Raw genomic sequence first — 27,638 nt, 5'->3', positions numbered from 1 at the left:
CTTCTTAGCAAAACAAAAATAATGCAAGAAAAGAGATTGTTAAGTAACAAAATCTCTATTCTGAAGTGACAGTTTTATTATTTCGTTTAAAACAGAAGAAACATGGAGATTTGTACATGCTGAAGGAAGCCTACTCAGAGGAAGGTTGCTAGAAGAATCAGGTAAAGACAAGAACAACCTTTGAAACTTGTATTTTTACTATGGTTGTTGCTCAATATAATACAAGAAGGTGCACTGTGCAGACATGGCTTTGTAACACAATATGGGAAGATATTTTAAATGCAGCTGATAATCAGAAAGGCTTAAACAGAAATAAGATCTGCAGCACTAGGAAATCACTAAGAAATTTACACATATTAAAAATACAAAGCTATACACTGAGGCCACTTAAGAATTTCTGATTTAAGATGAGGCGGTTGAGAATGACAACTCAGTTCATAAAACAAGTAAGAGAAAGCTCTATATGCTGCCAAAATGATGTCCTGAATAAAGGCCTTCTCATGATTACCATGAAAACTATGTCCAGGAGATATACAGAGGCATTAATGCTGCTTTTCAAAGCCAAGAGCAGTATCAGCCAAGTTCTTTGAACTATTTGAACTACTTCATGACACTCCACAATTATGCTTTTGCTCCTTCCTAACATTATTTATTAACACACATTACTGACTTCTTACGAAATAAGACTGACATATTCATTGGTAACTAATGAGAAAATACACTATTATTAGGTATTGACTTACTGTGCTGCTACACCCTCTTTGACTTTATCTGCTCCTTGTTGTGTTCCCTAATGCTTTGAAATTTTGTTTCGCTATCCAAAAATAACAGAAAGCTAGAGTACAAAAGGAAGCCAAATTTGGGGCCATTTATCCTAAAACTCTTTAATATGTGTTTTCATTTAGGCATTGATGCACTACAAAAAAAAAATTCCAAGCTTTCAGCACCCTCTACAGGCTAACTGCTTTGATGCAGCTTAGCTTGTAACTAACTATTGCTACCTATGATAATCAAAATAGTACACTTTAATAACCACAGCATTTTAAGGAAAAGTAGGCAAACATGTAATTGAGGGCCATGATGAATTAATTTCTCTATCAGAAGAGAAAATAACTACCCAGTGAATACCAGAGCCTTTGGAAGTGCAGGATTTTTATCCAGTTGTCAGCCAAATTCTTATAGAAGTCAAATCTCACTTCCTAATGTGATCTGAAACTTTGTGTGGTTCTCTTTAAGAAAATGTTTCATGCTATCAGCTATGCAGAAAATGAAGAGAACTTTAGCTTACCGTCCCTGTTGGAGAGCAAACAGACGAGGCCGTTGAGGCACGTGTCAGTCACTTCGGTGATGTTAGTAGCGCATCTGCCTATTGCCTGAATCGTAGCTGCAGCAAACTGCTTGTCTTGGCTCTTCACGTAAGTCTAAAGAAATGGGATTTTTGCTAGTCAGTATATAACTCTTGCCAAACAAAGATGTACCATATTATTCTCAAGAGGAAAACATACTATATAATAAATCAAACTTAGAAAGCTGTAATGCACATTAGAAGCTATAATTTTTCACCTCCTTGTCACTTGTAGAAGACATTTCTTGCATGCTTTGGTCACCCATGGTCATGAAACCCTCTGATTTCAAGAAAGCTTGGGGCAGGGGGCAGTTACCAAAAAACAGCCATTTGTTTATGTGCAAGGTTGGAGTTGATGAGCTCTCTCTTCAGAGAGGTTTCAGTTTATTTAACTAGAAGCATCTGCGAAACTATGAAAAACCTACCTGCCTGAGAACCAGTACCTTTCACAGAAATTGAGCCGTTGAATTGAAGCAATGCAAATAGATGTCACAAGCAAAGAGGAAAGAAAGGACAGACACTGTTTCTCAATATAGGCAGAAGATCTTGGTGATACGTAAAGATATTGGAGACAATAAACCCAATTTCATCAAATGATTGATGGAAATGAGGTTTGGCAACAAATACTAATGGCCAAATACTGCTAAAATTAGGACCCTGTCATACAGTGACTTATAGTGTAAGTGAAGTTGCTGGAATTTGTGTTTAAGAATATGGAATGACTGAGTTTTTCTCATCACGTTTTTTCTTTTCTTTTTTGGTAGCTGGAATGAGAGAGAAACAAAATATTTGGATTCCTTTCCATATATAAATAGCTCCTTTAGCCATCATGGTATGAGATGCTTTACTTTCCATATTTGGAACATTTCATCCTTGAAAATACTTAAACTTGAAAAATTTAAGCCTAGGAGAAACATCTGACAATGGAAAAAGAGATCATAAATATAAAAGGAATACACTTTTGCACAAACCTGAAATTCTCGAAGCAGAGTTGATATGTTGGCTTCATTTGCTAAGTTTGTCATGATTTCAAGCTAAAAGAAAAAAAAGCCAGACATATTGTCAGAAGTTAAAACTAAAATATTATAAACAGTACCACATGTACACTATATACACTTTTATTGTATATAAAATACATATTAAAAATACTATTCAGAATTCAATAGAGTATACCAGATATCAGTACTAACTGGTACCACCATTGCACTCAGGAGGCATATTTTCCTTGCAAGCACTTACAAAGTTTACAAATCAGGACTGAGGTTCGGTGACACATTTTTCATGAGCCTGAGCTTTAGTGTTTCATTGCATATCAAATGGGCTTGAACTACTTCTGTCAGCTTTTCCACACAACAGGCCTTAGCATATAAGAACCACACAACAGTATAAGAAGAAATAACAGAACTCACAACTGCCTCAGGGGAGAAATAAATTGGCCATTATATTCAGATAAACTGTAATAAAAGACTTTAAACTCAGGAATGAAACATTTACATCTGTGAGATTCCTCAGATCTTATTCAACACCAACATCATACCTGGAAGCCCTCCTCTTTATATATAATATAAGAGGATTATATACAACACTTGCATATATTTTAAAGATGCTATGCTTCCAGGCTGTTTCAACTTTGAATGAAGTCAGCTGAAAACACAGCCCCCCAACGGGAAGCCATGCCTTGGAAATATGTTGGTATTTTTTGACTTGGAGGCATCCAGAAAAGGATACTCAAATGATATAGTCCACCTCTACTTCAAAACAATTTCTTAAGGCACATCACAAAAGGCTCTGAAAGATATGCATCTTGAATAGCATAGAAAGCAAGAGGATAAATGAAAAAGAGAAACATGCAAGAGAAAAGGAGATTATTTTATAGCATAGGGTGGCTATCAATGGAACATCACAAATATCTTCACTGGCCTTTTTCACATATGAACTGTGAAAGTAAGAAGACAGGCAACAAAATTTTCAACTGATGCTACAGTTTTCAGGGATATGAAGACAAAGGCTGACTAAGAAAATCTGTGTAAGAGTTCCAAATAATAGAAGACTGATTAATAAAACAGAAAAAAAAAACCCAGCACAGATCTGCAAAGTAATGCTTGTAATAGGGAAAAAACCTTAACTGTTTAGAAAACTACAGACTCTGAGATGATGACAATTAATTATAACTGAGAATTTGTGATTAAAATAGGTTACTGTGAAAGCTCAATGCTAATCAGTGATCAAAAAAGCGAACTTGATGTTGGAAAATTAAAAAAACCGTTAATCCAAACAGTGCAGGAGATAATTCAAGGGCGCTCCTACATATTAATTACAGCCATGAATCTCACCATTCTATTTTGAAATAGGTAGGCTTGAACTACAGAAGTAGAAGAGGGAGAAAACGACAAGATTTTTTTATGTATGTAAAAGTTTAGGGTCTAAATTTTTCAGCTATCATGAAACAAATGAAACAATGAAAGGACAAACCACAATTTCTACTTCTCCACCTCTTCTCCAATATATTATCAATTAATATGGGAATTTAAATTCATCAGCTTTCTGTTATTTTTGGACTGATTATTCTTGGATAACAGTAAGGCATTCCTCACAATATTCCCAAAATCTAGACAATATCTTTTTGCTTCCAACTGCCTCAAATTTAATTCAGTCTTATTGTTGGTATAAAATACAAAAAATACATTTATTTTGTATCTAAACATGATAGTTTTGGCATAGCCATCTTGTACTATACCAGTCTTGAACATGTAAGTGCAATAAGCATGTAAAATGCAGATAAGGAAAAGAAAATATTGTTTCTCTCAGAAAACTACCTTCCACTCCTAAACATAAGTGCCTATGACAATCTAAAGCAAAACAAGAGAAAAGGCACCTAATAGTAGACACTTTTTTAGCCATTGTTTTGTCAAGGATTACACATTTGTTAAAGGATGACTACAGACAAAACAACAAGGCAACAGCTGGAAACATGCAATGAGATGTGGCCTTGAGGAAAGCCTAAAGTACTTCTCCTGTCAAATGCTGACTTCAAAGAAAATTTGGGACTCAAGCACTGCCCCATTTTGTACAGAGGAAGAGATTAAACCTCTTTTTAAGCTAACAGTATTAAAGACTCTTTTCCTCCCATGAAATAGTCAAACTCTCAATGTTAGAATACCTGGTTGAAAAAAAAATATAATGCTTTCTATCACTGAAAGGTCCTAAAAGCTCTAGGGGAAAATACAGCCACTCTTCCACCTGCAACACAGTAACAGGAACTTTCAGATAGCCTGACAAGCCTGAAGGCCCCTTGTGACTCAACTAATGACCTCCACCCTTCTGAGTGAGGTAAAGGAACAGCACAGATAGCCTGGGTCATATCAGTGAAAAACATTCTACCTTTCTGTTGCAAACTGATTAGTCCAGTAATATATAGAAAAATTTGCCTTTAATAAACTCACCTTGAGTGTTTTGATCATAGTTGGATCAGTTGATCTAACATAGAAACTCTTCAGATAAGGTTCAAACATGCCCTGAAAATCAGAATATATTTAAGTAACTCTCCTGTGCTTCATTTACAATGTGATTAAAAAAATTCTAAATAGGGTATACCTTTCTCTGAATTGACATAGTGGCAATATTTTGCAGGACAATATACTGCACCTCTCTAGAACGTGAAAAGAAAAATAAGAGTCATTCCACAAAGTTACTGATACACAGAATAATTCAATACAGCAAAGAAAATTCAATTCTATTTGAACATCAAGTTAGTTATCCATTTGTTTTGGCATGCAGAAGGCAACGCTTATTGCCAACTACCAGCTTCATAATTTGATTCACAGAAGAGAGATACCTGATGAAACCAGGCTCTCATTTTTTAAAACTCCAATACGCAAAAATACTCACTGACACCAGTGCAATGGTACCTTTTGTGGGCTGAGGCTATTTATTCAAATCAGAATTACATTTATCATTTTAATATAATGAAAATAGCTTACAAAAGCCTTACATTTCATCTACCTTCTGGAAAGAAATATTTCAGGATGATACAGCTGAGAATAAAAACACACAAGCTTCATCTGCAGAGTTGAAATAACTGCATTAATTACAAGAACAGTTAATCCCGGCACAATTAGCAAGAAATGCTATGACACTTTTCTCTTAAGAATTTTTATGAAAATTCTCAAATGCGCCAGGATCTCCTGTGCCAGTAAACACTGGCAGATATATACATTTATAAAAAACTAATACTTTTACATAATAGACTTTGCAAGAGATAGACAATAATATAATACTAAAACATTAAACATGTTTGGAGAGGGCATTCTCATCATAAATGTATGAGTTTAAAAGCCTCGAGATGACTGAGCAAAGAGAAATCTAGATACTAGTTCTGAAGCTTTTAAAGTGCAGATTTTGTGTCACCAATTGCTTAAAAACTAAGCAATAACTTACACACAATTTTTCTGAACCATAAGTGCTCAAATCTTTGCATGCTGCAAATCTCGTCCTAATGAGAAATCATAATACCCATTATCTCCTCTTACTCAAAACTGTATAATAGCCCTAAGATACTTACAGCTGTTGCTTACAAAGAAAAGTGATAATAGAGAAGTACTTAAGATCTTTTAAACCAATTTTATGCAACTCTTACATAGGTGCATGGCAATAGTCAGCTACACATGATGAAACAAGACTGGAAATTGCTATGAGATGCACTTTCAGGCACTCTCACCCTAACTAGATTATAGCTTAGTTGACATTAATTTGAAGGCCACAGGCAAATAACTTCAAGGGCAAACAGCAAAAGCTTATTTCAAAGTTTCAAAGGTTCCAAAAGCAAAAATGTTTCACCCAGAATGGTAACAGAAAACAGAAGAGCCATTCAAGACAGAAAAATCAGAAGACTAGTGTTATTTAAGGTACTAGTTGAGATACAGGAAAGAAGGGACTTTTCTTTTAATGAAACCTGAGTACAAACAAGCAATAGATCACATACAAGTGATCCTTTCAACCTGTGATTACGACTTTATACATCATCTGCCAATTGCTTTAGGCACTTTACTCATCTTTGCATAAAGAGAATGGGAAACATACTGTACTATAAAGCCAAACACAAAACCAATAGGGATTTACCTGAAATAAAAGACTGAATACTCTACACAGTCCCATTTTACTTCTTTGCCAACTTTTAAAAAATCGATATTGAGCTGTGGAACTTTTACAGAGACACAGCTCTTTGATGGCAAGGCTGAAAAAAGTTAAGGTATATCTAGAATGAGCAATCTTGCCAGACACACAAAACTGAGTTTTTTTAAAAAACCTTTGTGTCTGTTTGACAAAAATGATTTAAAAAGTAAATTATTCTCACAGCAAAGTTCCAGCCAAAAATACCATTTTTAGTTAAAAAGTTATTCTGAAAACAATTATATTGTCTCATGTAAACCCTTCAAGGCTTTTCATACAAATACATGGAAGTTCAAAATCTAAAAACTGAATAGGGAACGAAAAAAGTGTGCAGAAAATATTAGCACACTACACAAAAACTATGAAATACAAATGAAAAAATAGCACCAATACTCTTATGAAATGGAGGTAACAAGACCTTTCATGGAAAAACGGACAAAATACTATTGAAGATGATTAAGTCAAAACAGAATGTTCTTAATTAAACATAAACTTGTTCTTTAAAAACCGTCCAAGGATTAGGGAAACAGAAGATACAGCAGTATCAAGTGGCAATATCAATTTTAACACATATGTTGCCTCCTTCCCCTGAGACACCCAAAAGCTGACTAGACACAGTCCTGAGTACTCTGCTTCAGGAGACCCTCCCTGAGTAGGAGGTTGGACTGGACAATATCCAGTGATCCCTTCTAAACTTACCCATTTTGAGATTTGTGTTACAGTGCAGGAAAATAAAATGTTCATCAGAAGACTTCTTTAGTGCTTAGCAAGACAGTAAGGAACTCAACAGAATTAAATTTACAATATTTTAAACAACATCAAGATATCTAACAAACCAGTTAGTACTGACTCCATTTAAATACTAGCTATGCAGTCATGTTCTTGATAGAACAAAAATCATATGAATGAAACACAATAACCAATGATCCCTGGACAGGATACCAAAAATGAGGGAATGACTTTTAGTGATCCTCATTTGCTGAGTGAAAGTGAGTATTACAGAACAATTTCAAAATCAAATTAATTTTGTAATAGTTACATTCTTATAACTATGGTTAGTTATAAGCCATAACTATAGTCATGGCTAGTTATAAGCCAAACAAATATGCTCAAAAAAGTACACACAGTGATGTGAAGTATGGACTTTACCCACCTGTTACTACGGAGTAAACGCACCAGTGACTTAGAAACAATACCAGCTTCAGATTTTGGTGCCAAATGCCAGTAAAGCTGTGCAACTGCCATTACCACCTAAAGGAAGAACATTCAGAGCAGCATGTCAGCTTCAAATCATCGTTCACATCTACCGCATTTTCTTCAGACCTGCAGGACTACCAGGTCACTCTCCTTCAGAAAGCAAAGCGCACACCTGTGGTCTTTGAAATCAGCAAAGTAGACTGAGGAAGAAAACACTGGAATAAATATATTTTTACAAATTCAGTACCTTTACTTACTCCCAGCATTTACTGTATGCTATAATACATAGAAGGTCATAAAAATAGGGACAAAGAGAAAAAGCATTAGGTAATTTAAATCACAAACACAGTGATACCATCCTTGATAAATCACTATTGCTAACATCAGCTGTACAAAGTAATGAAGAAATATTCTTTACTAGTTTTTTTAATGTTCTTTTCCTTTATTACTACAAGTTCAGTGTCACCTTTTATCTAGTTTCCACTCAAAACCTTTCATTCTATTATTCTATTATGCAATTTATAAAACAACAGCTGTCTTTACTGGAAAATTTTGAAGTATCAAATCCAACAGAAAGTAAAAGCTAAAGGGGTGTATACCAATATCCAGGGTAACAAAATTCAGAAGACTGAGACATAAGCAACTTAAAACCCATTTTTTTCTTCTCAGATTTTCTCATAAATAAAAAACAAAATATGATCTTTATGCTAGTGATTGTCATGTCATAACCTTTCCTACACCAGTGTCATGATCAACTCTCTGTTTCAAATAAAACAAATCACAGAGACTCCAAGTAAAGCCCTCATAGTAACACTTCATATCTTAAATCCTAGAACCAATGAAAGAAAAATTATTATTCAACAACAAAAAGCAATTAAAAACATCTAAAGCCAGGAAATAACTTTAAGATTTTTTAGCAATATACCGCAAGTATCTTTTACTGGTGACAAAAAACATATGGAAAGCCACTAATTAAACTAATTGTAGGTAAATTCTGTGAATAGTATGAATAACCCTGTAAGAGCAATTCAAAGTAGCATAATTTTGATAGCCCCTTCCAAAATTATGCCCTTTAACATCTCAGTTAACTTTATATCAGAAAGTTAAAGATCATAAGTGTGAGAATCAATATTCTCACAGTCATATTTAATCAAGAAAATTATTTATGGAATGAGAGTAATAGCTAACTGAACCTCTTAGCGAAGTGGGACAGGAAACATATCAAACATACTTGTTCTTTACATGACATTAAGAAATATCACAGACATTGAACAGTGATTTTTGCAAAAAGTTGTAAAAATTTAATCAACTTGTTTCCAAAGTCTGCTGGGCTGGCAGACCATAAATGATTTTGAGAAGAGTCACACTCATGAGTTAGAATCTCAAAGTATGTTTCAAAGGACAACTATAATCTCCTCTATTTAGCTTATTAAGATTAGGTAGCAAGGTGACTTAATCATGGTGGACTAACTGTTTTTGCAGTGATATGAATATTCATTATCATTGGAAGACTTCTCTCAAAAGACATCTAGTCCTAATTAACACGACAATCTCAGATTAGAAAGTTAATATTCTGTGATCTGATTAACATCACAATGATTCAACATGAGCATGGCTTTTTGTCATTCTAAAAAGTTACCTGTATTTTAAAATCTCATGGGAATAATCTAGCATACCATACTTATAATGTCGTATCTATCCTGGAACCCTGCCAGGGCAAAAGCCCTAGAAATGTGGTGTATAATTGTCTACTTTTAAAATGTGAGACTCAAAAGAAAGAACAAATCAATGAATCAATAACAACAAGTACGACTTTCTTTGTAGATCTGTTCCATAAAACTGTACGAATAAACTGTACCAGTTTGTGCCACCCTAACTGTTGAGAGTTTTAGCATCAAGAGCTACCTCTTGTAGAGTCATCACATGCTATGTAAGTTGGATTCAAATGCTCTCATACTTTTTCTAGTATTTTGTTTGTCTGTATTATTTGCAGCACGCACTACAATCAGTTTAGGTGTTACACTTACAACCTAAATTAAATTCAAAATGGATCCATCACACTTCTCCTAGAGTTACTAAAAGGTATTTTCACCAGCTTTAAAGAGGTGTAGATTTTACTCTTCAATCTTTTAAATTTTTAAAAAATTATATTATTTGTGATTTAACATTTTAATCAAAAAGGAATTTGTCATACAGCAGCATTTCGGCTCTGAAGCAGGGGCTTTGTATTTCGTAACAGCAGTCTGTGATCCGGGTCCATAGTATAGGTGGTTTTCAGTTTCTGTTCCTTCTCCTTCTGTTCTTCATCAGATTCATAGAAATTATTTTCACTGTATTCATCCACCACTCCATCAACCTATCAAAAGACAAAAAGACACAGACATACATAGAATATTTGAATCAACTGGTTTTATTCATTAAGGAAGTAATGTACAGCACCACAGTTTCATGCAACATTTATGTATGTTTTTTAAAAATAGCTTTTGGCTTTTCTACCCATTTGCTCTAAACAGTACATGCACTGACATGAAAACCCCATTAACAATATAAGCAAAATTTCCTTAGAAATAAGTTGTACTGACATATGAAATATCTTTACAATTATTCAACAAACTATTTCAGGTATTTTTTGGACTTAGTGCCTATGATCTAAAATTGGCATTTCTAGAAAGTAACTTGAAATTAAAATAATATATAGGTCTTCAGAAAACTTGGAAAGGCTGCATGCCTAGGTCAAAATTCAGGTGTAGTGAAAGAATCCATAAAAATGTCTTCAGTAGAGGTAGGAGGATGGCGGGACGGAGGAAAGAAGTGACAATGAATTAAAACCATCATTTTATTCTGGTTTTTATTACAATTTGGATGGACACTGAAATTTTTTTAAGAAGAAGAAATATGAAGGGAAGTTTCATTACTTTATGCCAATTTTGCTCTCAGTTTTTTACAGGATGCCTAGCAAACTCAGATATTTTATGCAATAGCAACTGAAGTACTTTAATTTCCTTACTTCTCTTCCCACAATTCTTTGTGGCAGTCACATTCTAAACTATAAACTCAGGATGCTATATAAAGTCCTGCGGTAACTGAATTCCTCACCTGTCTGCAGGACAGGCAATGTGAAAGGAAACTTCCCGATCCCAGTGCACCACAACCTGCACTGAAGAAGCTTCCTCTAACAGGAGGAGGATAATTCAATCTGCATTGATTCAGTCTTCAATATCCTCACCTTGACTGCTAACAGGCATGCAGATCAGTACTATTGAATTCAACAGGAATATTGAGTTTGAAAAAGTATTTAACTCATTAATAACTGTTACAAATAAACAGCTTGAGCTCTCAAATTTCTGACTTCCTTTGTTTTTAAGAATTATTTGTTTGGAACATACTTGGAACAGCAGAGTTCCAATAAAAAGCAGCATATTCCTATTATGAAAACACTTTTATTTTAAATCTGATTAAGGTCCTTCTTCATACCCCAAAAGCAGAAGTATTTAGATGACCTTTACTAATCACGTATTTTATTGTAATTTTAAAATATTACTCTTTTCTCAGATCTGCTAAGATCTGGTAGGAAATAATTATGTTCCAGACCAAGGATGATGACAATACCCAGGGAAATTATTTTAATGAACTGAAATTCATCAAAATCAAGTTGATGAACTCCTAATTATTTAGAATCTGTAGTCAAAAGGACCCACTAAGACAAACAGGACATGTAATAGTGTATGATTTTGCTTTCCTATCCACATTGTGATGGATAGGAAAGCAAAGTATTATGCAAAAGAGTCAGAAGACTAGGCTAAAAACCTGCAACTCCTTGGTGTACAAGAATTGTTATTTCAAATTCTATTAATCATCCCACACAGGGAGAAAAGTTACCAGACAATGTGACAACACTCAATCACAAAAAAACCCTTAAAGCCTCAAGCTGACCTACTGACTATATTTAATGCCAAAATGATACAAGTGTAAGTTCAGAATCATAGTATTATTTGGGTTGGAAAAGGCCTTTCAGCTCATATAGTCCAATTGTTAACCCAGCACTGCCAAGTTCATCACTAAATCATGTCCTGAAGTGCCATGTCTGCAAGTCCTTTATATAACTCTAGGGTTGCTGACTCTACCCTTTCCCCAGGCAGCCTATTCCAGGGCTTGACAACTCTCACTGACAAAATTCCTTCCAATACCCAATCTAAATCGCCCCTGGTACAATTTGAGGCCATATCCTCTTGTCATGTTGTTTTACCCTGACCCAGTTACAACCTCCTTTCAGGTTATTGCAAAGAGTGATAAGGTCCCCACTGAGCCTCCTTTTCTTCCAGTCACTCCTCACAGGAGTCATGCTCCAGACTCTTCACTAGCTCCATTGCCCTTCTCTGGAATTGTTCCAGGATTTCAATGTCTTTTCTATCATGAGGGGTCCAGAGTTGGACACAGGATTTCAGGTGTGGCCTCACCAGTGCCCAGCACAGGGGGACAATCCTGCCCTGGCTCTGCTGGCCACACCATTGCTGGCACAGGCCAGGATGCCATTGGCCTTCTTGGCCCCCTGGGCACAGCCTGGCTCATGTTCACCTGCTGCCACCAGCACCCCCAGCTCCTTTCCTGCCACTCTGCCCCAGCCTGTGGAGCTGCCTGGGGTTGTTGTGACCCAAGGGCAGGACCCAGCACTGGGCCTTGTTGAGCCTCACACCATTGGCCTCAGCCATGATCCAAGCCTGCCCAGATCCCTCTGCAGAGCCTCCCTGCCCTCCAGCACATCAGCACTCCCACCCAGCTTGGTGTTACCTGCAAACTGATTGAGGGTGCACTCAATGCCCTTCATCATGAGTCATCAATGAGGGCATTAAACAAGATTGGCCCCAGTAGTGAGCCCCATGGAATAGCATAGGTGACCAGCCATCAGCTGGATATAATTCCAGACACCACCACTCTTCTCTGAGTGGCCATCCAGCAACTCTTTTAACCAGCAAAGCATACATGCATCCAAGCCACGGGCTGCCAGTTTCTCCAGGATAATGCAGCGGAAATATTTTCAAAGGCTTTACTAAAGTCCAGTTTGACAACATTCACAGCCTTTCCCTCATCTACTAAGTGGGCTACCCTAGGAGCTTAAGTTTGTCAAGCAGGACCTGCCTTTCACAAACCCACGCTGGCTAGGCCTGATCCTCAGGTTGTCCCACATGTGCCATGTAACAGCACTCAGGATGACCTGCTCCATCCATATCCTTGCTCACCACTGAGGTCAAGCTGACAAGCCCGACTTCCCCAGATCCTCCCTTGAACCCTCTGTGTAGATGGGTGTCATTTTTGCCAACTCCAACGAACTGGGATCTTCATGGTTAACCAGGACTGTTGCTAAATGATGGAATGTGGCTCAGGCTCCGGCTTCTTCAGTACCCATGGATGGATGCTATGTAACCCACACACTTTTTTGTGTGTAAGTGGTGTGGCATACTATTTCCCATTGGATCATGGGGGCTTCATTCTCCTCCTAATCCTCTCAGTCTTACAGATCAGGGGCTGGGTACCTCAAGAACAATTGGTTTTACAATTATTGCCCTCTTCACTACAGAAAAGGCACCTGTCTTTTCCTTATCCTTAATACTTATTTCCCCCTGCAGTTTTCCTGGAGCACCTTCTTACTTCTCTGACAATGAAAGGCTCTGTCATTTTGTCATCACAGTGGCCCAGAGAGCCTCCAACCATCCCAACTCATCACCCACCAGTCCTCCTCTGCTCACAAACAGCAGTTCCAGTAGGGTGCCCTACCTTGTTGACATGCTGACCAGTTGTGTCAGGGCATTATCTTCCAGGAACCTCCTGGACTGGTTCCTCTCCACTGTATTGTATTTTCAGCAGGCATCTGGTTAATTGAGAATGAAGACTATCGGCTGTGAGACATCTCTCACCTGCTCACAGACTATTTTATCTGCCTCTTCAACATTTCTTTCATCTTCCTCTTCCAACTAGCTCAGAAGTCTGCATTTACCTGAGCAAGTCTGTTTAGACATGCACTAGGTTATTCTTATAATTTCTGCTAGCACTGCATAGCTTATTTCTAAATAGAACACAATTCTAGGATTCTCTTCACTCATTCTAAGCCTAGGCAGAAAATCTGAAACTAAACTCAGACACAATAAATTACTGCCAAAATTTCAGGCCACCAAGCTGAAACCTCTTCTTAAGACATCTAGCTGAATTGTTGCTCTGTCCCCAGACAAACCTTGCAGTACAAGTACTGAAGCCTGTACTACAGAAAGAGATTGGGACAAGCAGTAACTCTTTTATGAAGTGGCACAGAACCAGTTGCTGGAGGGCAATCACAAGCAAAGCCTCTTGATTCTAACAAAAAGGGAAAGCTTTGCACAGTGATCTTAGAAAGCACCTCATGCTCAACAATAGTGCTATGGTGTTCTGGAGAAGAAAAGCGACCTCAGTGGCATTACACTGACACTAGGCCTACATCTTGAATCTCAATCAGAAAAAGCAGGCATGGGTAGAGTATAATGGAGATATAAATACTATTAATGTTAATATTTTTTCCTGCCAGCAGAGGACTGAAAGTAAGATTCTTACACTGGAAGATGAAAGTCTGTTTTAACTTTTTAACTAAGTAATTAACTATTGAATCAACAACTGACAGATGATGTCCTATGCACTTATTCTGTAATCTTCACTGTCTACAGTGCACTACACTAGACTGAGTAATATGCTTCTTCACACATCCCTGAAGAAATGCTAAATATGGGCAACACAAAAATTTTACTTTCACAGATGTCTAATTAGAACTCAGACTGATGCTAACCAGTATATATTAGCACCTTTATCAGAAATAAAACCAATCCTGTAATCCTTTTTGACAATAGAGAGATAGCATGAGCGTTCTGGGAGTAGATTCAAATGTTCCAATGCTTTCTGTTGTCATTTCAATCCCTTTAGATGCAGTTTCACAGCTGATTTAAAACTAATCAGTCCAACATAAGTTTATTGTTTTGTTTGCTTTTTTGAAAGGATGTTTTATTTTCACGAAGAGCAGTAAAATGATCTGTCTAACTCTGTGGTCATAGGATCACTAGAACTACTGGATTTTCAAAAGCACTAGGTGGTAAAGGGAGAACAGAAGAGTGGCAGTTTTTAGTTAAACTCCATTAAATACACTTAACTGTTTGTAGTAGCACATAATTTAATTGTGCAGTTAATAGCTTTTCTAAATTGCAAAATGACTAAAAAGTTCAGAACCCTGGGAGAATAAAATGATTAAAAACTGAGACCACAGTATTCCAGACTACAATTTGCAAGTAGACTCTGTGCATTCCCCATCTATTATGATTTATTCACAGCAGAGAAGTGAGTATTTTAGTGTGGAAGAACATGCATAATTCTTTTTTACATTATTCCAGACATACAATTCAGAGACATCCTCATAAAGTATTAACAGCTTAAATGAAGAATCAGGCAGATAGCTCATTTACTTAGTGACTTTAAAAAAACGCTAATGGAATTTGCTAACATTTAACTGAGATTTTGCTAGAAGTTACATTTAATATGGCATAAAAGTTGAGAATGTGACTTCCAGTTAGGGTCAAAATACTACATTTGTAGTATTATGTGAATACTACAATTACCTCCAAACAGAGCTTCATACACCCACATACTGAGTTAAAACAAAGCTTCAATGACATTCAAAGCATTAACACACAGTATTTTCCCACTTTGCCAGCCTTAACTCCATCTTGTGTGGAAAAAATGATTCAAATATTTGCATTCCTTGGTTAGGTATAAATTATTTGAAGCTACAAATTTCAGTTTCTTTCCTCAGTTTCATACAGAAATACACTCACAGCTTTCTTTTGATGCCTGTGGCAAAATCTTTAGCAAATAGGATTTTCACTGTCTTCCAGAGACCTTTCTAATATTTCCAAGAACTGTTTTTAAGTGAGTTTTGGATAAACTAGATTTTGAAAATAAGAAGAATTTTGGTACTAGTCACTATTTGGTGACTGACTGCAATACCACAAACTACTTTAGCCCACCAAGATCAGTATTTACCTGCTGAATGAAAAACAGTTTCCTTGAAAAGGGAAAATGGAAAAGGAAAAAATCTATTAACAGTTTGCTACTTAAAGCATTAATGCATTTCATAAGATAGAGCTGAAATTTTGATGCTGTATGTGAACATGACTACCTAAAACCTTCCACATGCTTTATAGATGAGTTTCAGAACACCAGAACAGACCTGTTGTTGCTCAATATATTAGTTGTGAGAAGTTTCTGACAGAAGACCAGACCTCAACCAATCACACTTGTTAACAGACACATGCTAGTAGAAGCATTCATCTTCTCCACAACAGCAAAACCTTGAATATGATTCAGGTTTCTCAGCAGAGATAAAGCTTGACAAGAATTGTTAGAGGTCTTAAAAAAAGGTACAACCTCACATGATAAAAACACTTGAGACAGTAGAGAAAGTAAAGTGTAACCAACATAATTTGCAGCCTGGCTGGAGAGAGGCTTTAGAAGGCACAAGCAAAGTTTGATAAGTTTGGCTTATTAAGCCAAAAGGAGTTGAAGAGATAAAGAATAAAGGGACCAGATCCTCTGCTCCATAAGTAATAGTTTTCTTTCAAGTACTAAACAGCCAGCAAAAAGTATACTGACTCATTCTAAGGTAAGCTGCAATTTATAACCACTTGTGTGATAAAGAGTTGTGCTACTGTGAATGGCCTGACAGAATATAGTAACGACTCTGATGTCTCTGTAGAAATAGGGAAGTATTTCAAATGCCTAAGTGTAAGCCTCTAGTGCCATTTTATGCTCCCTTGGAACATGAAAAAAAATCTGCATGGAACTGGGAAGACTCTGTAAGTATGGAGCCTACAGGAAATCCATAAAAACTGAAGACATCTAAAGACAATTGAAGACAAGGGCATCTTGTAGCATTTTGAACAACACTGGACACCCAGACATATTACAGAATAATCATAACCTAGTCTGTCTAAAGGTTAAAATTTTCAGATACTTACCCTTCCATAGGACCAAACTACCCAGTAATACTCAAAATATTTTCCTGTTTAAAAATAGTTACGGAAACATTTTCTTGTTACATTGAAAGAAAACAATTTTCAACACCTAACAAACTCCTGATGCCCATGTGTTAAGAACCATTGGAAAGGAACAGGCTGGGGATTACAAGGCAAATAAGAAACACTGAGTCACAGAACCAAGATGCAGGATGTTACAGAAATGATTACAAACTGTGCCTATTCCTGAATGGACAGAAAGCTAGCGTCTTGGCTTTCATTAGACCAGAAGAGTGTGTTCTGTGTGGTCTTGAACACAATGCATTAACAACTTTCAGCAACAAAGTTATTTAAAAATGAATAAGAATTTTAGAAACTTAACTTATCACTTCTACCTCACAGAATATAAAAATATTCAGGTAATAACTAGTGGTCTGGGATATGACATCTTTTATCAAGAAAAAATTTGTAAGAAGGCTTCCTGAACAAACAGTCAGTTATAGGATCTCCAGAATGCAATGATCAAGGAGTGCACAATATAAATAATAATGCACAGCCTATATTATATATACAAAATATCAATACAAAATTATCACATTACCTAACATTGCATTTTGTCAGTCTTCCAAAGACTAGATCTGTTGTTCCTATGCAAGTCTAAAAGCATTTTCACTTAGGTAAACAATGTAATGAAGAATCAATATAGACTGCAAGATCACAGTTATATTACTCTGATTTCCTTATACATTATAATTTTTACTTCAATTATAACTATAATCTATTAATTACCATTTGGATAAAGAGGTCAGAAGGAAAACCTAAGGGTTCAGCTGGACTTGTAGCATTATGCAGATCTGAAGCCATTGAAACAGACTTGAACTTAAAACAGTACCCTCTTTCAAGGACCACTGTATAGATTACAACTCTATTCAAATGACTGTAATAGAATTGTACAGAAAACATAATTACATAGAAGATGCAACATAATTCCACTAAAGTAGAATGGAAACTTTACTTTTGAGGTTTTGATAAGAGATTTGCATGCTTTTGTGGATTCCACACATTTGTGGATTTTAAGAGTTGAGTTATACAAAGAGATAAACATGCTTTCAGTTAATAAAAACTGAAGTATTAATGGAAATTCCATGGGCAACTTCAAGGGCAAGGCCTTTTTCACTAAAAGGACTTGTATTTCAAGTCAGCTTACCTTGTGATATTAACCTCTGGAGTTTCATGTTTCATACCCAGCAAAACATTGTTATATTTCTTAAGAAAAGCTAAATTTTATTGCAGCTAAGGACACACAATAAAATTCTACTAGTTTGAGAAAATTTCATTTGCAATTCAAAAAAGTTTTCTCTATAAAAAGCTTCCAATTTTTAAAAATAGTGAGCTTTGATACTTAAGCTACACAAAGGAACTAAGACACCTACTCAGTCTTGAGAATCTGACTAAGGCAGGTGAAATTTAACATTAAAGTATTTTCATTTACATCATTCTTAGTTTCCTTCAGCATATATAAAAGTTACATGGTCGATAACACATAAATCAAGTTTTATTTGTAGTCTACTAATAATATTATCATGTATACAATACCCTGTATAATACCAGTTCAGATGAGCATGTTTATTTCATTCTAGTAACAGCCCCACAATTTTTTGAAAATATGAGTATGTAAACACATTTATACCTGAATGACTTAAAATACTTCAACTCAGCCTTGCAGAGGCTTTTAAAAACTCACTTAGCTAATAACATAATTTCTAAATATAAACTTGAAAAGGTAATGAAATAAAAGCTTAATGAAAACAAAAAAACCCCAAAACCATAAACATCCTTAAGACAATCCATATTCACGAAAATTTTATAGTACACCTCTGAGACAAGAGCATCACATGCATGGAAGCAGGGGTCTGAGGCCAACTGAACATTAATTTTTTGCAGTATATCACAACTACAGTAACATCTGTGGTAAGTATTTTCATAGCAACTTATGCGAAAACTGAAGGAGTGCTCATTCTCATTTCTCTAAGAAGCAGCAATTAAACCTAGGACGGGCGTCTGAAAAGAGGGGCTAAGACTTAAATATGCTGCAGTAATGAACATCTTCCTTCAGCAACCTCAAATGTGCAATTGGCGTTGTAATAGTCTTGTGACACTTGCAGATATAACTAAAACAATCCATTATCATTTTTAGATCACTTTCATTTATTCAAAACAATTCCATACTCAAAACAGAAGTGAGATATAAAACAGCTTAGTCTTACCAAGAAAAAAACCCTTCCTCCCTTTGGGGAAAAGGCCCAATGACAATGAAAAGACTAACAGATGCAAAGCAAAGAACAGAAAAAATATTTAGAGCATAAGAAAAGAGGAAGAAAGTACAAGAAAGAACAAGAAAAGATAAATTAAACATTGCAGAATAAAACTAAGAAGGAGGAAAGATTAAGGGAAGAAAAAGGATAGCATTTGCTTCTAGCCGAAAGTTCATTCTTTTTACTCTCAAATACAAAAATTAAAGTGGAATTTGGAATTTTTATTCAGATGTTTGGTTCAATGTTTGACCTGTTTTTCAAGTTAAAATTTAGTATCAATTTATGTATCTGAAAAGGCAGTATAAGACATCAAGATCGCAAGCAAATGTGAACCAACTGCCAAGCAAAAATACTCTTCCACAGGGTTGCAAATTAAGTGAACCATGAAGAAAACCAGTTAATAAACCTTTATCTTTATTAACCAGTTAATTGTTTGTTAGTTTGCGACTGCAACCAGGAGAAGGGTACTACATGCTCTAGAATTAGCAGTCACCACATCTCATGACTTATAGACAGGGTGTGCAGAGACAGGGATGATCCCAGAGCTTCAGAACTGCATCACTCATGCTGCAGTTCCTGTATAGAACTGCAATTGCTCCCAGTGCTCTGCTGCAGTCGAGACGGACACATGACACTCGAGATTCATGAGGCAACAGCAAATTTTACAGAGCGCAGTTCCCTTTATGCAGCCGTCGAAAGCCTGCGCGGCTGGTCCTGACCGGCTGAATTTGGCTGCCAGCTGGCTAACTGGCCAATAGCTGTCTGCATCCCTAATGGCCGAGACTGGTTGAGTTCTAATCAGGGTTATCCATGACTGTGAGGCCTCCAGGTCAGCTGTTAGCCACCACTGCGTTCCTCCTTTGCTTCTGTTCTGAGTACACACTCCACTTACATCACCATGTATCTATCTTAAAGCAACTCAACTGCCTTTCCTCTCAGAAAAAGATACATGATTTTAAAAGGTAAAGTCAGTGAGAACGTTTCCCATATATGGAAACATACTCATACATTTCTTTTAATTTTCATGTAGCTTTAGGGTTGTTTACAGCTACTAAAATGTTTATCCAATATTTAAATGATATCGGGACTACAGCCATAGCTCAATATGTTAATTAGGATACTCAAATTTTTAAAACACAAAATTATCCTAAATTGTTGAAGAATGATAACTGTACTTGTACTTAGATTGGCAATCTGAGAGGTGGCAGTTTGCTACCCTTACTACAGAGTCTGACATACTTATCTAAACAACATCAATAGCCATTAAATACTGCATTACAGATTTTTTTCCCCTCCACTGCAAGTAGGTAAGTATGCAATGCCTAAGTAAGCAAAGAAGTTGAAAGCATCTTAAAACATCTGCTGATTTACATGAGTGGCATTCTCACACAAACAACTGGTGGTGTATTTATTCTATTGATCAACAGATATGCTGTTCTAATTCAAGCCTCAGTTACCCCCACTCTTCTTGGTACATGGTACTGGCACTTTCCCAACAATAAAGTGCAACAGACTTGTGCATACACTATCAAAGAGAAGAATGATCCAAATAATCTGAATATTTTTCACATTTACTATACCCATGGTTCTTTAGAGAGCTGCCGCTACCAGTCAAGAATTCTACCTGATATTACAAACAGAAGTGTACAGGCTCAGAGTCAGGAACCTAAAGCTTTCTCAGAGCAGAGGTCTCACCTCACACACATCTTCCTCACACAGCAGATAAAGGTTTATTTTCACAAAGTAGCTAAACAAGTTTATTCTAAAATTTTTCTAATTATCCAGAGAAAATCCTGGTACAATTATGAAAAGGAATTAACAATTAGAAAAAGTTACTAGACAGAGAGATAGTATTTTACAGACAGATGCCCAGAACAAATTTCATGAGTATTCTGGCACCCAAGAAGGCCTCAAAGTTCACACAGAGTTCAAAGTTAACACAGAGTTCATCTCATACAGTTTACACAATTTTCTATGACCAAGTAGAATTCAAAGGGCTAGAATTAAAGCTAGAAACTTTAGTGGTCATGAGATGATGGGGATCTGCCACATCTAATATTTAAATTAAAAATTATTAGCAGTTACACAGTTGATATTTAGATTTCTGTAAAAAAATATTTCTTTCCTTCTAATTAATTTTTGTTTCCCTAAGTCAGAGAAAATTACCTAGACAAAGATAAAACAAATTTTAACAACTTATTTGCAACAGATAGCTAAAATGCCTCTTATCCTATATATATACATAATAAAAAGAAACTCAGCCTGAATCAAGAAGGTGAGACTACAGTACCGCATGGAAACATGGAAACTTCGCTGGCAAATTTGTAGAAAAACAAAGGGTTCCTTTCTTAGTTCGAGTTGATTCTGCAACTCTGTCATGGGACTAACAGAAAACACAGCAAAACATTCTGCTGCAAAGACAAATGGCATTTTTATCTGCAGATTATACTTCTGATACCAACAGTACGTGCTGAACAGCCAAAAAACAAAACAAATCAGGAAATTATTGTGCCCAAAATTTAACCCTTTGGCAGCTTTTCTTCTGGTGGAAGAGTTTTTTTAATCCAAACTTTCCACAATCAGCTTGAGGTAGTTTTTCTGTTAAAAATCTATGCACTAATTACTTTCATCTCACTAAGTAGGGCACACAAAAGGAAACAATAAAATTGATGTGACAGTAAAATAGCTAGCTAGTCCATTTTATGCCCCAAACACTTCACTAAATATCTTCAAATAAATGAATCTTACATTAAACATTAACCCCACCTGGTGCATATCTAAAAGAAGCTGGTCAGAGAGTACTGCACTCTGATAAAAAGGGAAACAGTAACTGAGTCCAGACTGCCCCAATTCACACTGAAGATTCTGATGGGTATATTAAAAAAAGGAAGAAATAAACAACCTAAGAAACTTCACTGTAAACTAGTTTTCCTAATATAATGTTTTGCTCTTAGCAGCCAGCTTATGGTCAAGAGTTCTCTGCTTTCACAATCTTTTAGGGCAGGGGAAAAAAATAAAATAAAATTTAAAACCCAGCAAGAATATCACCTGGTATATCTACAAAGAAACTTCACTGAGATGACAAGTTAAATAAGTAATACATACCATATCATAATTAATTTTATTCTTAAAGATTTAATGATATTCTGTATATTTCTCAAATACGCATCTATGCCTCCTTACTGCAGAAGACCACAATAAAACTTGTAGATCCCCTATTGTGTTGGAAAACAAAAGAAGGAAAAGCCGTATTCAGGCTGATTCATTATTAAATTATGATATGCATACAAAATACTTTTAAAGTATTGTAACATGTTTAATTTTTACTGCTTTATCTATGTAACCCAGTTAACTGGAGGCTATTATTCTGAATACACCCCTCACTTCAGCTTATAAGCAGGGGATTTAGAAGTTTTATTAAGCTCTGCAGTAAACCAGCAGAACTGATTCAGGATGCTCATTACTGTTAACAAATTCCACAGAAGTAAAGGATAGACACTATTTTCTGTGTGCTGTGCTTGAAACTTTATCATTCACAATTACCGGTCCTTCAATGCAAACCCCAACACACGGAACAAGAAAAAAATAAAACATCTAAAGCAGTTTTAGATACTGCTCAGCTATCTGAAGCATCTATTAGACACTGAATTCCACCACACAAAACCATGACCTTTATGGCATACACTAGGAACTCATAGCTAAAAGATTCTGAGAATGTACTGCAAGAGCAGGAAACATTTAACAAAATAAAACATTTAACAAGAGACAAAGAGATCACACAACAGCTGAGCCAGAAGGGACCTCAATAAATATTTTCAATCTGTTTCTTCCTCTAATTACTGAGAGCTGGGCTACTTTCCATGGTTCATGCTTTTAGATACATAGGCATTCAAATACTTCATGTTTTTCTCAAAGAAGTCCTTATTCTTTCAGATTGTTTTCTTCATGCTTAATTTCCCCTTCAATCCCTCCCAGCCCAATAATTACGCCAAATTCTGAGCACTTTAAACTGAGAAATACTTCAATAAATAATCCTACAATGTAAGCCTGAGACATGATTCCTATAAGTACTTATCAGGATCTTCATAATGACTGAAGCCCATGATCAATCTGAATTCACCATTCTTTTCCAATCCTTACTGAACACCAAGAAAGTTTATTTATGTAATCTTCAATTGTCTGAAATGAAGCTCAATGGCCCTGAGAGGCTCATTTGTTTTGCTAGACTGCAGCTCCTAGCTCCATCTTGCTCTATACAAAGACTGTTGAAACTTCTGATCAAGTCACCTGTTTTCAGAAGTTGCCTTCACAAATATCACACAAGTTTGGTGATAACCGTGTACCAGGACAGCTGAAGTAGTTCCTACCTCCTGCGATCCTCATCTCCTTGCAAAAACAGGTATGGCTGAACAGCTTGAAAACCAGTTCCGGAACTGCTAGACTACAACTCAATGTATTCATGAAAACTACCGGCAACATTATTCTACCCATCTTTATTTATTAGACTGCATGCTGTTATGGTTCAGGAGGTATTTACAAACAGCTTGGCAGTCCCAACAACTTCTGCAACAACACTTAAGCATTTAAACATTTAAGCTGAAACGCATCACAGTTTTATCTGCTATCAAGTATTTTACTTCCCAGAAAACCTGGAATAGCTCTTAGCTGGTTTTAGTCCCAAGCAGGTATTTTTACTCCAGAATAGGAGAGTCTTGTCTCATTTCAGCTAACAGATGTTAAAGCAGAATACATACAGCTCATATGAAAAAAAGGTTATTCTGAAACTGCTATTTGCATGTAACTACCCCAAAAGCACCCCCAAGTATTTTAAGACAAATAGGATAAACCAAGGACATTCTTCCTTACTTCATTTACAATTAGAATTAAAAATTATACTCTTCAAAGAATCTAGAAATAGGAATAAAAATCTAAGTATTCTTGGTTAATGGGTAATTGCAACAATTTAAAGCATATTCCCTAAAAAAAGATTTTTCTCCATAACTGGTAAGTATTGGAAAATTTTCTTTTAGATTTCTAAATGCTCAAGAAATCAGTTCCAAACATTACACCATTACTTGTTAGGAATTAGCTTAACTGAAACAAAAACAACATATGCTCCTCAAAAAGTAAGGGAAAATTTTACTGAATAAAAATGCAAATATGCATTTTAGCAGCCTTGAATTTATTAATCTGATAGGTTTAATTTCCATTTTCCTGCATCAGCTTTATTTATAAAGTGTCGTGCCCTATAAATATGCTGTTATTTTCTATAGTCAAGCACCCTCTTAACAAATCTTCTCATTAATATGTAAATTTAAAGTCAATCGGTCTTCTCTCTGACAGCGCCATGAATTCCTAGTGCACTGTATAATCGGCTTTGACTTGGCATCCACTATTTATCATCAAAGATGTCAGTTAGAAAAATTATGGAAAATGCACTGCAATTGATATGACTGCAATCTACTTTGTCAACACTTAATTGTTCCTCAAATCATACATTTACATATAAACAGCCTAAATACTGATCCATAATGATGCAAATAAACTAAATTAAAAATCTCTTCTACTGCACAAGATGGCCCGTTGTATGATGAGTTCATTTAAGAATGTATTGACAAAGGCATGCATTTCAACTAGCACCACAAAAAAATCTGCTAATTAGATTGCTGAGTAGGTAGACAAACTAAATTTTACACTGAAGATCTTGAAAGTGAAAACAAAGTGTTATTAATACTTTACTACTGATGACTAATTTAAGGTTGGCACAGGCAGTATTTTCACACAAATCTTTCCCATTCCTAGAGCAGAAGCCACAGCAGCAACTGTCATCCGCCCAGTTTCAGTGAAAAAAGATTTAGTCTTAAAGAAACCAAATCACATCAAGAACTCAAACCTCTCAGTCAAAGACAGGAGGTCATTCTCCTCTTCAACTTTCCTTTCGTCCAATTACAGACTAAAATTGTATTGTGGGACTAAAGCTTAAGGTAAAGCAGATTATCAATTTTGATTCTCTCTAAATATCAGAGAGAAGAACGCAAGTTGCCTTCTTCCAATAATCAACATGTAATAAACACTGCCTCAAGGACAGTAGGAAAACATAACTTAAATGTCTTATTATCTAAAAATACTTTCCTTATTTTAAGCACTGTTATGGGAAGATGTGTTCTTACAACCAATTTACTTTTCATAAAAAAGGAAAAAGGTGTTTCAGAATCTAACTAGTAGCCCATACATATAATTCTACTTCAGACTTCTATTTTTGCTATATTCATTATAATCCCTGTTTTTTTTAGAAGTTAATAAAGTCATAAACATAATCAGACTGAACTGTTTGTCCAAATATATTGCCATATAATTATTTTCACACAATAAATTACACATATTTTAACACAGAATGGCACTGCATTTTGTTTTTTCCCACGCAAAGGATATTAAAAGACAGTTTAAAGAACTCAGTGATAGAGTGATAGTTGGTGTTATTCCCTATTCAAATGCTGAAAAAAAGGAATCTTAAAAAAATTGTTAACGCGCTACTTATAAATGACAATAATCTGCACTAAAATCTACATTTTTAAACATGACTAAGTTTCCAATTAAATGGTAAAACTTAACACTAGTAACATCCCCAAGCCTTTAATAAACACAAATAACCACACTTGTAGAGCAATTTTAAACAGTTCTTTCCAGAAGTAATCTTTTAATTTAAATTGTTATTCAGAGTTAGGTCTCTACTGAAACAATGTTAACAGCATATGTTTCTTGAGCTGTGCCCTGTTTACTGTAAGAAGTGACAGAATTTGTGTCATGAACAACCTCTTTTTATAAATTTTTTGAAGTATACTCATATTTACACAATATAAATGAAAATATTCACCTAATTTTTAACATTTCACATTTTAAATACATATATTCAAGTCTTCACACAGTGCCTCAGCACATTAACAAAGCCAAAACAAGCAGTGTAATGTTTGTTATGTAGTGATACTGGGTATCTGCAATATAAGTTTCAGGATAGAATGGCAAGCATTTCTGATTTTGACTCATGTAAAATTGTCATGTAAAGCGAAAAGCAACATGGCTCAAAGAACCACAGAAAAAGGAATCTTTCTGCTACCCACAGAATGTGCCACAGGTAAATAAGAAAGGTTATACCCTGGAAGGAGAATTCTCAGGCTCTGAAGAAAGGTATATGCCTTGTGTTAGTGAAATTTTAGAGAGCTGACTTACATATTTGATCTCTGCTTTTACTAAAGTCTCCAAAGAAATGCATCTTAAAAGACTAAGTAAATCCAACAATGGAAATAATTCAGAGTGCAGGCTCACAACAGTATTTTAAGAAATCATAAACTTACCTTCCATGGACTTAAAAACTGGGTACGCGCATACCGAGTTAACATGTGGATTATAACAACTTGACCCCACTCTTCCACATCAACCAGCAAGTTACAGAGCTTTCGGTAGTTCTTGTGAATCAGATCTATTCTATCTGGACACACTTCCTCAAACGCCATCACCACACTCCCAGCTACCAGCTAGAAAACAAAATATAACCCAGAAGGTCAGTATCAGGTATACAGTTAGACCACAAGCAAGAATCAGAATTAATACTAGCAATTATCAGCAATTTCAAATTATTTCTATTCAGCAAAAACAAACAAAACAACAACAACAAAAAAGTAAACCCACAGAAATGGTATCTTATTTAAAATAGAATTGGGGTAAGGTTATTAGAACAGAGAAAACACTTGCTGTTTCTATTGCAGACATAAATCTTAGCTCCCAGTCCTGCAGACACAGTGCAATGTAAGCATAATTTTTTTTTCTTACACATTTAGCTTCTAAATAAATTAACAGAGAACTTGCAATTAACTCAGAAGTAACAGGAAACAACAAGAAGTAAAACATATGCCCAGCAATATCTTTTGGGATTCTGTCAACACTGGCCTGGTCAAAATAAAGAAGAACTGGGCCAAGTTCCCCGGGCATTACTGGAATTCAAACTTCTCTCTCAATATGGCAAAATTAACTGCCACAGAAGATTTTATATTTAGAGTTCCGTGAACACACTCCTCCCCCTCACCTTCCAAATACTTTCTGCCTGCTGTTTAGCACTTCCTTAACAGTTACATAATTGAAGAAAAGCATCATTTTATCCTGCTATGTTCTCACACAATTTTTTGCCTTCATAAGAAACCTCTCTTTATTCAGGCATAAAGATCAACATGTATTGACTACAAAACAGCTTTGTTTTTATGAGAAAATGAAATACATTATCAACATTCTAACACCTCAAGGATTACTAAAATCTTCTGCCTGGGTATTTTCTTTTAAAATAATGGGAGGAAATATATATTGGAGTTCCAGTTAAAATTCTGTCAGCAGGTTACTTTAACTGCAAGAAAAGATCAAAAGCTGACCATGCCTTATAAGGACATATAATTGTGTGCCTAAGATTAGTGTTCTTTCTTTTCTAATTGCTTTAATTAAGATTTGTTTTGTGTCAGAGTACATGTTAAGTGAAATAACTAAAATGATGATACTTTATATGAAGCAGCTGAAATGTATGCAGTTAGCATGCATGCAGCACAG

At 35.6% G+C, this 27,638-nt stretch overlaps 1 protein-coding gene across 1 annotated transcript in view; it reads right to left on the bottom strand.

Moving 5' to 3' along the window:
• The window catches only part of AP3B1 (adaptor related protein complex 3 subunit beta 1), a 153,782-nt gene that overhangs the window by 87,837 nt on the left and 38,307 nt on the right, over positions 1-27,638 (bottom strand). The window contains exons 7-13 of the mRNA XM_063181494.1: positions 26,402-26,581; positions 9,906-10,067; positions 7,668-7,765; positions 4,940-4,994; positions 4,789-4,860; positions 2,317-2,379; positions 1,289-1,421 (exon numbers count right to left, since the gene is read on the bottom strand). Of these exons, the coding sequence (XP_063037564.1) occupies positions 1,289-1,421; positions 2,317-2,379; positions 4,789-4,860; positions 4,940-4,994; positions 7,668-7,765; positions 9,906-10,067; positions 26,402-26,581 (763 nt within the window). The remainder of the gene's footprint in view (positions 1-1,288; positions 1,422-2,316; positions 2,380-4,788; positions 4,861-4,939; positions 4,995-7,667; positions 7,766-9,905; positions 10,068-26,401; positions 26,582-27,638) is intronic.

This window comes from Melospiza melodia, chromosome Z (assembly GCF_035770615.1).
Source record: "Melospiza melodia melodia isolate bMelMel2 chromosome Z, bMelMel2.pri, whole genome shotgun sequence".
Classification (NCBI taxonomy): Eukaryota; Metazoa; Chordata; class Aves; order Passeriformes; family Passerellidae; genus Melospiza; species Melospiza melodia.
This window is presented reverse-complemented; position numbering and strand designations above follow the sequence as displayed.